Below are 11,848 nucleotides of genomic sequence, written 5' to 3' on the forward strand. Positions count from 1 at the left end.
AAACGCCCATGGGTCAGATTTGAATCCATGGCTGCTGCGGTCGGGACCAAGTCCATTTGGTGCGCGCTCCTCCAGGTGAGCCACCGAGGCAATCCTACTCAAGTGCAGTGATGGCAGTCAGCCGAGTGCTGCGTTTCCAAAAAACATCTAGCGATAAACATAGAGACTGTTTGGACAAAGCTTAGCTACTTTCTGTAGAAGAGGGTCGACATCACAGCAGCTGATGTGAAGGAGCTTCTAACTTTCTCTCCGAGTGATCATTTTACAATTAATACAGCTGACTTAACTTTCTAACTTTTGATTTAAAACCAATATTTTAACACAGCAGGGCAGCACAGCTTGGAAATGACTGCTAGTTAACATGTAGTGTTTATGGGTTGGGTTCTGTTTCATACTTGTTCCATTGTCTGACAACACAAATATAAAAAACAGCTTTGCTGCCACATGACTGGCTGATGGAATATTTGTATTAATGAGAGGGTGCGCTTCTAGCTAATGAAGTAGCATTTTATATAATTAGAACTGTTTCCCTGAGCATTCAACACATTATGCAACATATGACCTTGTTTAGTCTGCCCAGTTGCAGCTGACTGGGAATGAACCAGTTCATCCCAGTATGTGAGGCTCTGCTGTGATTGTTTCCAGTTCACATGTTTGCCGATGGGAAAGACTGAGTGCTTTGGTTTGTTTTACCTGTGTGTGTGTGTGTGTGTGTGCGTGTGTGTGTGTGTGTGTGTGTGTGTGAAGAGAGAATCAGATGGTGAGAGAAGATGTACATAGTGTAGTTTCCATCAGGTGTGCATGTGTTCGTGAGTGTGCACGCGTGTGTTTTTCTAATCTTTAAAACGTTGAGTATGTACTGCATGTGTGTTTTGGCTTCCCACCATGTGAGGGCAGATGTTGTCCTGGGGTCAGAGGTCGCTGGTAAGGCACATCCGTTAGCTGGTTGCCACGGTGACACTGTCATCTCTCTCCCCTGAGATTAAATGAAAACATCAGCTGGTGTTGACTGAAGCTCAGCAGTTTATTTTTACAGTGTGTGACTCGTGCACAGCTCCCCATTCTAACGAGGCGTGTGAGCTGTGTGGACGTGCAGTATTTCACACTAACCTTTGTTTACATGTTGCACAGACACTGAAGCTGCGATTAGTGTTTTATCCCTTTGCCTTGAGAGTAATTTGAAGATGAAAGTAAAAATGTTGTTTTGGCCTCCAGTCATCTGATCACAAGCAGTTTATAACATCTCACTTTGTGCAGCTGATGCTCAGTCATTAGTTTAAAGTTTAAAACAGGATTTTGGGTCACTTGGTGCAGTATACACTGCACTGTTAGCTATGTGGTGGTGTGTAGCAGACTCCACTCATGAGTCCAGCTTTTGTTGGAGAGGAGAATGTGGGTTTGGGAAAATCATTAGAATTTTTTTTGATTCCTTCACTTCCTGTGTGCAGAGACGTCCCATCACCAACTGTACCTGAAATGTCACATGGACGAACAGAGGTGTTGCTCTGTCACAGCCCCGCTTTGTGTTTTAAATTGATTAGTCAGGTTCATTTTCACACAGACCTCTCGGTTCTCTGGTTTTAAGGCTCGTCTCTGTCAGGCCGTACTGCTCGGCTGGACAGGAAGCAGGACAGGAAGTAGAAAGTGCAGGGGTGTGAAGGCAGGGCAGTACCCACACTTCCCTGACAGGATGTGGTCAGATCAGCCAGAGGACAGATGGACAGATCACAGGAGGAAGAGATGGAAGAGTTTTAGGTTGTAGTGGAGAAAATCCTGTAAGTGTATAGCTTCGTGTTTGTGTGTCCTGACTTCAGAATGACAACCAAGTGATCAAGTTCACTTTCTAACACCGGCCCAGACTGAAATATATCAGCTACTATTCTCAGGATGACATGAAATTCTGTGCGAATATTAATGTGGAGTAATCAAAGATCTTAGTGATCCTCTGACTTTTCCACCATGAGGTGTACTTTCATGGTTTTGGGTAAACTGTCTTGGATATGACTGGATGACTGGATGACTGGGTGACTGGATGTGCTAACTATACACAGAGAGCTGCCAGCACTGTTAGTTGTCCATTTGTGCCACAGTAGAACATAGTTTTACACACAGCTCTTTAAATGATCTGTTCATTAAGGAGTGATAATGGAGGTCACTTCCTGGTACTGTATCTAATTAGGCAGCTCTCTGTTATTTCTAATAATTTATCTAATTGACGTGTGAAACAGAAGCATAGTGTTTTTAAAAACAGTTGCTGGATAATCAGCAAATCTGTTGTTTTGTGTTTTCTATTCTTGAGTTTGAACATGATGTTTCTGCACTGTCGGGTTAAAAACGTCAAGGTTTTATGTAAATATTTAACTACAAATATTCAATAAATATTTTCAACCTATTAAAACACCCCCCACCCTCCAATACAGAAAATAATCTACTCAAAATAAAAAAGTTGCTGTTCTTCAACCCTCATGATGACACTCATAACTCTTTAAATGCTACAACTAAAGCTACAGAGACACAAACAGAAGTGTCATTTTTTTGCTGTGTCTATTATGTGTCTATTGCTTTCTTTTTTGGCATAAAAAAGTGTTTCAACTGTGTCAACAGCTGTTGCAGTGATATGCAGATCCTTAAAGGCTTTGGACAGATAGAACAAGGAGACGTGTAGGTTTCACATAATGTATGATTTGGGAAGGTTGTGTAAGTTTGGTGCAGCGGGTGCGAAAGAGCCGGTGTACTTTAAACAGTTAAGGCGATAATTCAAAGTTTGAAAATAAATGAAACGACACAGTGATACGAGTGAAGGGTGAAGCCATTGTGCTTTATTGCTTCCATGTTGCTTGATTTTACTGCTTCCTTATTGGTGAGTGAACTTGTGAACATGTATGACCTGTGTATAAGCCAGCCAATAAAAATGATTGAGCGTTTTTAAACTTTTCATCCGTTCCATGACATTAAACACAGTGTGACAGATTGGTACGATCAATGTCAGGAGTGTTCTCTGATCTGCAGCCTCTGTCGCTGAGGTGGTTTAATACAAGTAAAACCAATGAAGCAGAGCAAACAGAGGGTTTGTATTTCTTATGTGTTTGTTCTGTCTCCTGCTGTGCAGGATCACCACGACATGCTGCTGGAGATCGAGAGAGACAAGGCCATCACTGACAAGGTCATCCTCATCCAGAAGGTGGTGCGAGGTTTCAAGGACAGGTAGGGCTAAAAACCTCATTTCAGTCTCTGTATACTTTGATTAAATGGATAAAGAGGTTGTCTTTCTTAATTTGTCCATTTGACCAAAATGCAATTTTCATTCTTGGTGTTAAAATGTTTTTTTTCCGTCTCCTGCCATCAGATCGAACTTCCTGCGGATGAGGAAGTCGGCTGTGTTGATCCAGAAGACATGGAGAGGGTATCACTGTAGGAAGAACTATGGAGCTGTGAGAAACCTCTCTGTGTTTCACACCCGCATCACACGCAGGCAGCAAACACATTCAGTATAAAAGTGAAACAAATGTGAATTCATGTCCTAGGACTGTGATCCATGACGCAGCTCAGTTAACATCATTCATTAGTACCAGAAAAGGTTGATGATGAATCTTTCTCCTCTTCTCTTACCGTGTCTTTCCTTCTCTGTGTGCCGTCAGATGCGAGCAGGCTTCTCTCGCCTGCAGGCGCTGGTTCGTTCCAGGAAGCTGTGTGCGTCGTATCACGTGGCCCGTCAGCGGATCACAGGCTTCCAGGGCCGCTGTCGGGGTTTCTTGGTGCGCAGGGCGTTCAGACATCGGCTGTGGGCCGTCATCACCATCCAGGCCCACACCAGAGGCATGATCGCTCGCCGGCTGTACAAGAGGCTGAAGGGAGAGGTAGGAACACAGAGCAGAGCAAATTCCACCAAATACTGCACTAATGTACAAGTTTTAAATTCTTGTAATTTACTTGAAGTCAATCCAACAAGGCCAGGGCTGAATCCCAAATTTTCTCTGTTCCATTATTTATTAGTTTTTCTTCTTTTCTTTTAATTATTACTTTTATGTTTTACATGTTTAAATTTTTGAGTAATAACTCAGTTCACTCCATCAATTTTACGTTGCCTTCACTCATTCCCTCGACGCTCGTGACATGCTGTTTACTTGGATTCAATACAGTTTAAACTGATTTTAGACAAACCGCCCACTGGGGCTGATCCCGTGTTGTTTTGGTAACTAGCTGCAGTGTTTTCTGTCTCCCTTCAGTACCGCAGGAGGCTGGAGGCAGAGAAGATGCGTCTGGCTGAAGAGGCCAAACTGAGGAACCAGATGTCTGCGAAGAGAGCGAAGGCCGAGGCTGAACGCAAACACCAGGTGGGAGTTCAACAAGGAATTCTTACCTTTAAACCTTAGTTTATACATCATCTTAAAATGAACTGTAATACCTTATTCAAGTTCAGGATATCTTGAGTTTGTTTCTCTAGAATATTCCCCTGGTCTGGCTCATTATGTTTAGATGCTCTCTGGAAATGAGGTCGTGCAGGTAACAGGCCAACATGTCTTCTATCCAATTCAAAACTAATGTGATACTTTTATTTTTTAGGAGCGTCTGGCTCAGCTGGCCAAAGAGGACGCTGAGCGGGAGAAGAAGGAGAAGGAGGAGGCTCGGAGGAAGAAGGAGATGGTGGAGCAGATGGAGAAGGCCCGTCTGGAGCCCGTCAACGACTCCGACATGGTGGACAAGATGTTCGGCTTCCTGGGGACAACAAACTCGTTCCCGGGGCAGGAGGGACAAGCCCCCGCCGGCTTTGAGGTGATCTGACAAACAGTTTTCTTCTCACAGTACAGGATAAAATTATTTTCTCTTGGATGTCAGAGCCACAAAATTCATTAAACCCACAAATGATCAGCACAATAACACAACACTGATTTTGTTTATTAAATTTTTTTTAATTTTATGTCTTTTGGCAGTAAACAGTTTGAGACAGTATGAAATGAATTATTGCATCAGCAGGACCATGAACATGCATTATTAGAATAGTTTCATCACTGAAAATACTCACTCATCACTCATTTGAAAATATTAAGCAACATCAAAGTTTGTGTCTGGAGGTTTTCCCCTGACAGCAGTGCCCTGTCTCCTCTGCAGGACCTGGAGCGGACCCATCAGGAGCTGGAGGAGGAGGATCTGGATGAGGCTCTTCCTCTTCCTGAGGATGATGAAGAGGAGGATTTATCAGAGTACAAGTTCGCCAAGTATGCCGCCACTTACTTCCAGGGCACCACCACGCACACCTATGTCCGACGACCTCTCAAACAGCCTCTTCTCTTCCACGACGACGAGGGAGACCAGCTGGTTCGTCACCTTTGACATCTCACGCCACAACAGTCTAGTTTTACAAAGCTGTGCTGGCTGACCAGCGAGCTTGAAATAGTTTTTTATTGTGCCTTAATTAAAAAAAATCACAAACAAACAAAAATGATGCTTGCAGTAACTACAAAGAGTTGTTGTCTTTACAAATGAGAACAAGTTTCAATCCATTAACTAACTAGCTAAATGAATAAATATGTCCCGGCCCAGGCTGCTCTGGCAGTTTGGATCACAGTGCTGAGGTTCATGGGAGATCTGCCGGAGCCCAAGTATCACACGGCCATCAGCGACGGAAGCGAGAAGATCCCTGTCATGACCAAGATCTACGAGACGCTGGGGAAGAAGACCTACAAGAGAGAGCTGCAGGCGCTGCAGGGGGAGGGGGAGGTGAGGAAGAGGAGAGGTGGGAGGGGAGGAAGAGCAGGGACGGGTGAGATAAGGTTTATAAAGTTTGAGTTTATAAATGATTAACTGCCACTCAATGCTGTTAGTTATCTTACTTTAATTCATCAGCCCTGTTTCCTCCTGTGGAGACAAACATCTCTCCATGTTTCCTGCAAACAAAGTGTAATAATATATAATATATAATAATTGGAGTAAGTCTGACATGAGAGTTCCTGTGGATTTACAGACGACTCGACCTTTTTTATAGAAAAACAAACAAACTGAAAAGACAATATTTGTAAAAAGCTCAAAGATGACCTTGTATTAAAACATAAAGATTAATATGAGAAAGAGAAGACGCCAAAAACATTCAGTGATTCCAAAAGTTCAATCCACATTAATTACCTCCGCCAAGGAGGCTCACCTTTGTTTCTTTGTTTTACTCAAAAATTGCTGAACTGATTTGCACCAAACTTGGTGGAGGGATGGGACATGGGTCAGAGAAGAACCCATTCAAGTTTGGTGCAGATCCAGTCAGGGAGCCAGGAACTTTTAATCAATTTCCGTAATTATGTAATACACAGGATTATTATGTTTTAAGTTCAGGTGAAGTTCCCTCTTGACCTAAATGTATTCTGCTCCACAGGTAGAATTAACCCTAATATTTCTTTGCATGGACATCATTTCTGTAACCAAAATTTAGTTTCACAATTCAGAGCAGGTAGAGCGATGCCTATTCTCTGAACAGGTCAAGTTAATTATTAAATTAGTGACCAGTTTTTCAGGTGACCCTGACAACTTTGTGGATCATGTGGACCGGTTCCTGTGCCTCTGTTGTTGGTAGCAGGAGAATCTCTGATTAGTCTGTGAGCATTTTCTTGTTGTGCTCTGCCTCCAGACGCCTCACTCCGACAGCCACAAGAAGAACAGTGTCCGACACAAACTGGTGTCCCTCACCCTGAAGAAGAAATCCAAGATCACTGAGGAGGTGAGACACATAAAAGCTCATTACCCTGATAGCTACATCTGTAGGTGGCATGTTGCAGAACTTCAAAAGTTAAAGTGTGATGGTTTTCAGGTCACCAAGCGCCTTAATGATGGCGAGCATGGTCTCCATGGCAACAGCATGCTGGAGGACCGGCCGACATCCAACCTGGAGAAGCTTCACTTCATCATCGGCAACGGGATCCTGAGACCAGCACTGAGGTACATACACACACAAAAGGTCATGATAGAGTTTAGATGGTAACACTTGTATAAAAGTCATCATTTCCAATCATTTCACTTTTATTCCCATCTATGGACATAATGATAAAAAGCTCTTTATGATATTTCTTTGGACTTAAACTGTTAAACTGAAGAGAGCGCTCCGGAGGCCTTAGGTTGGTTGAGATCTTCTGGGTCCTGGATGGCAGCAGTACAGAGTCAAAGGAGAACACACGTTTTGAGTTTATCACTTTTTCTGCACCTTCTTTCCCTGAACTTGTCAGTGTAATATGATGTGAGATTCCTCTTATGTTCTGTATGTTCTACCATCAGCAGACTTTCCACCCTGCTCCAGTTTGGTTTCATTTTGTCCAACTGTATCTACACTGAACAGAAATATTACTAATACTATAATATTCATGAGTTGAAATAAAAGATCAAAACTTTTTGTAATCACACAAAGAAGTTCTTTCTCTTAAATTTAGTTCAGAAATGTGTTTAAATCGGTGTTAGTGAGCATTTCTCCTTTTCCAAGATCATCCCTCCACCTGACAGGTGTGTCATATCAAGACGCTGATTACACAACATGATTATTACACAGGTGTGCTGTGGGCAGGTTGCAACATGCTGCAGCATGGATGGTGGTAGATGAATGTTTACATGCGGTCTGTGGTTGTGAGGCCAGTCGGAAATGATCATTAATTTCATGGACCACAGCTCTGGTGGACATTCAGCCTTCCCTCAAAACATGCAGCATCTGAGGCTTTATGTTGTCTGTTAAAACTGCACGTTTTACAGCAGCCTTTTATTGTGACCAGCCCCAGGCACACCTGTGTAACAATAATGTGTAACCAGCATCTTGATATGACGCACCTGTCAGTTGGAGGGATGATCTTGGAAAAGGAGAAATGCTCATTAACACGGGTTTAAACACATTTGTGAAGAAAATGTGAGAGAAAGAAGTCTGATGGAAAGTGTGAGTAGAAACAAAAGTGTTGCTTTTTTATTTTTGTTCAGTATAAATCAAGTCTTCTAGAAGCAGAGAGGTCTGCTGTATATAAGACATAACATGTCTACACTCATTACATTATTTTGTAAGACTGAAGTAGTTCTAACTATTGTAGTTGTGATTTTTTTGAATGGTTTCTGTCTGATAAAAATATATTTTTCAAAGATCGTTCTAAAAGGAAATGATACTTAATGTTTTTACATGTCAGATATTTGATATAATTCTTCTCAGTGTCAAACATTCACTGCTCAGGAATTGAGGGTATTTGAACTGATCTGATGTATCTCAAGAGATTCTGAGGTTAATTAAAGTTAAATACATAAATTTAAAAAATGAATACCAGATGTTTGATATATAAATATCAGCCCTGGAATACTGATGATCCAAGATGATGTTGCTACAATAAATGCTGCACTTGTATGTATGTCTGTCCAAAAAGTAAATAATAACCTGTGTCATCGCTGTGTGTGTGTTCACGTGTGTGTGTGTGTGTGCGTCTGTTTGTGTCAGGGATGAGATCTATTGTCAGATCTGTAAGCAGCTGAGTCAGAACCCGTCTAAGAGTTCTCACGCTCGCGGCTGGATCCTCATCTCTCTGTGTGTCGGCTGCTTCGCTCCGTCAGACAAGTTCGTCAAGGTCAGGACATTTAGCATTTTTTTTTTATAATTTTTCCTTTTTTTAAATACACAGAGGGAAGAAGCTTTAGTCTAAAAGGACATACTCACCATGTAAGATAATAAAACACACGCTGACACAAAATTGACTGAGATCACAAATGTTCACGTTTCCACAGTTGGTTTGTTCGTCTGAAGTGACTCATCATTTACAGACACAACAGTCTCATTTCCATAAGTCTTTTTTCTTTTTCTTTTTTTTGTGAGAAAGTTACATGTTGACATTTGTGTTCAACGTGATCTGACTGTTTGTATCAAGTATCTGTCACCTGTTAACTTTTTTGTCAGATGTCATCCTCTTAATGCTTCTTTTTTTGGTTTGTTTTGTTGTGGAACTTAAACCTACTTTATTTTGGATCTGTGTTATTGCTTTGTGTTTGTTTCACCCACAGTACCTGAGGAACTTCATCAGCAGCGGCCCGCCGGGTTACGCTCCGTACTGTGAAGAGAGGCTGAGACGAACATTTGTTAACGGGACGAGAACACAACCTCCGTCCTGGCTGGAGCTTCAGGTACACACACACACACACACACACACACACACACACATCTGACTGATTTAGGAAAACTAGAATGGCAGTAGGTCAATATTATAAGGTATAAAACTAGCAGTTGAAAAACATTCAGCACTTTCAGCCTTCTCCCTGAACGTATTAGTATTACAAATCGTCGTTCTTGGAGATCAACCCCCATCTAAGTTTATTCTTGACACAAAATCACAAAGTCTTGCACAGCAGTTTAATGGTTAATAATGGGATCAAACATGTGCTTAAAAAAATCTCCTCTAAGAAAGAAAGATTCATGTGAGATTCATGAAAACAACGTCCGCCTCTGCAGTGCATTCATTTGATTTTCAGTACAGGGAAAGTCGTGCAGCAAACAAAATGCTGAATTTCCTTCAGAAAGAGTGAGTGAGAGTGGGTCTGAAAGGAAAAGTACTTTGCATGTCTGCTTAAAAATAAGTAAAATCAATAAATGAATACCGAAATAAATGAGAAAAACAGTAAAACTTATTTTATACAAATGTGTTTCACAAAAGATGAAAAGAAAAAGCAGATTCAAGAAACGAAACATCTTAAACAGGATTTTTCTTTTTAAAGTTTATAAGAAATAAATGTGGATACAGTTTGAGAGGTCAGATAAAGTAAAAGTAAAGTCTCAGAAGATGATTTTCTTATTAAAAGCAATGAGTTATACGCAGATGTCAGTCTACAGATCTACAGATAGACTGTTATGAACTAACTGCAGCATCACAGTAGTTTTTATTCCTGGTCTGAGTTAAAGTGACAGTGAGCAGAATGCTGTGATCTGATCAGAGGTCAGTGGGAGAGGTCGTTTAGACTGAGGTTGTGAAGTGATTTTAAAAATGAGAAGCACCTTGACCTTGTTTTTCAGTTGAATATTAAGTCAAACAAAGTTCTGAAATTTACATCCAGGCCACCAAGTCTAAGAAGCCCATCATGCTGCCGGTGACGTTCATGGACGGCACGACCAAAACGCTGCTGACAGACTCTGCAACCACAGCCAAGGAGCTGTGCAACGCCCTGTCTGACAAAGTCAACCTGCGAGACCGCTTTGGGTTCTCACTCTACATCGCCCTGTTTGACAAGGTGGGCACACATATACACACACACACACACACACATTCACACACACACCAACACACACACACAAGCGCCATCATTGCCACTACCCAGCCCCCAAGCTTAAAGTGCCCCTCCAGTCAAAAGTGTGTTTTACTCATTATTACTTGACTTGGCTGTTTGATCTTCACTGTGAGTGATGTATGTGCACAAATAGTTTCACATTCATCTCCTGAAAGGGAAAAGTTTACTGTCAGTTTAACATGTGTGCACAGTCAATGCACTTTACACGAGTGTGAAACCTCCAACAAACATATACAGAGAATGGCTTTTCATTGTGCGTCCGGCAGTTAAATTGTACTCATTTAAGTACATTTAAGTAATTTAACTTTGGGGAAAAACCAAATTATTATTTAAAACTAAGCATTTTTATGTGTTTTAAAACATGTCTGAAGGGGATCTTTAACCTGATCATAGTTCTACCTTCCTGCACTTTCAAACTCTTCCTTGACAATAATATTAGTATTATAATAATAATAATAATAACTAGAAAATTCCAGGGAAATTTTGGGTGCCACGGGGGCTACTGCCGGGATGAGTACATGATTTATTTCCAGTGTTCAAAAGTCACTCTGATCATATTCTGGTTTTGAGAAATGTCTTGATATAAAAGACTCTGATATAAAACAATGTCACATCCCTCCATCATGTATTATGTGGGAAATATCTCATATTCTGTCTTGTTTTTTTAATAAAACAAGAGGCAACATGTCTTCAAACTGGCATTTAAAGGGTTAAAATCCTGAAAACTAATAATCATTTGGTAGGTTTGAGCAGAACTGAAGTGGTTTAAGAGATTTATGCAAAAAAAGCAGAAAAAAATATTGATATATGATGATTTTATAGCATTTTCTTTGTGTGTCCTTTTTTGGACGCGAGGAACCCCAGAGGGTACAAAATGTGTTACCAGTGTATAATAGACCTGTAACAGTAACTGACATTAGATTTTAAAAAATATGTAAAAAAAGAAACTTTCTTGCAGAAATCCATACCTTCAGCTGTAACACAGCCAAAATGATCAGCAAATCAAAAAAGAAAAGTAAAGAAAATATCCAAAAAAGGACAGAGGGACCCCTGGCTTTTATGCTGTGATATTTTTGCGCCATCCTAAACTATGATGTTTTTTGACATTTTTATGCCTAATGGACAATAAGCTTTTATGATATATCATGGATTAGTATGCTAAGATATTGTTAATATGTTGATATACCATAAAGTTATAATGCAGCAGCATCGTGGTACAATGGTTAGGATTGTTGCTTCACAATGAGAAGGTCATGGGTTCAAACCCTAGTTTGGGGCTTTACTCTCTTATGATGCTTTTGATATTTTCACACCACAGTATACGATGAATTGTTTTTCCATTTTTATGCCTTACTATACTATAATATTTTATGCCTCACAATACTATGATTTTTTATGATATGTCACGCAGTAGTATACTGATATTTTATATACCTTTCTATACAAGGCGTTCATAATGCAGCAGCATGGTGGTAGAATGGTTAGGACTATTCCCTCACACTGAGGAGGGCAAGGGTTCAAACCCTGGTTTCAGGCTTTTATATACTGTGACATTTTTGCGCCATCCTATACTATG

General features: G+C 40.8%; 1 protein-coding gene across 1 annotated transcript in view; it reads left to right on the top strand.

The window, feature by feature from the left end:
* LOC111649398 (unconventional myosin-VIIa-like) overlaps window positions 1-10,215 on the top strand; it is a gene marked incomplete at its 3' end in the record, with an annotated part of 24,807 nt that extends 14,592 nt beyond the window's left edge. The window contains exons 16-27 of the mRNA XM_023399158.2: window positions 3,110-3,204; window positions 3,347-3,431; window positions 3,639-3,857; window positions 4,227-4,334; window positions 4,564-4,773; window positions 5,110-5,316; window positions 5,542-5,718; window positions 6,614-6,703; window positions 6,794-6,921; window positions 8,441-8,567; window positions 8,998-9,117; window positions 10,042-10,215. Coding sequence (XP_023254926.2) covers window positions 3,110-3,204; window positions 3,347-3,431; window positions 3,639-3,857; window positions 4,227-4,334; window positions 4,564-4,773; window positions 5,110-5,316; window positions 5,542-5,718; window positions 6,614-6,703; window positions 6,794-6,921; window positions 8,441-8,567; window positions 8,998-9,117; window positions 10,042-10,215 — 1,740 coding nt within the window. The remainder of the gene's footprint in view (window positions 1-3,109; window positions 3,205-3,346; window positions 3,432-3,638; window positions 3,858-4,226; window positions 4,335-4,563; window positions 4,774-5,109; window positions 5,317-5,541; window positions 5,719-6,613; window positions 6,704-6,793; window positions 6,922-8,440; window positions 8,568-8,997; window positions 9,118-10,041) is intronic.
* Window positions 10,216-11,848: the final 1,633 nt, after the last annotated feature.

The sequence above is a fragment of the Seriola lalandi genome, unplaced genomic scaffold (genome assembly GCF_002814215.2).
Source record: "Seriola lalandi dorsalis isolate HSWRI2012SDOR001 ecotype SW California unplaced genomic scaffold, Sedor1 jcf7180002050678, whole genome shotgun sequence".
Classification (NCBI taxonomy): domain Eukaryota; kingdom Metazoa; phylum Chordata; class Actinopteri; order Carangiformes; family Carangidae; genus Seriola; species Seriola lalandi.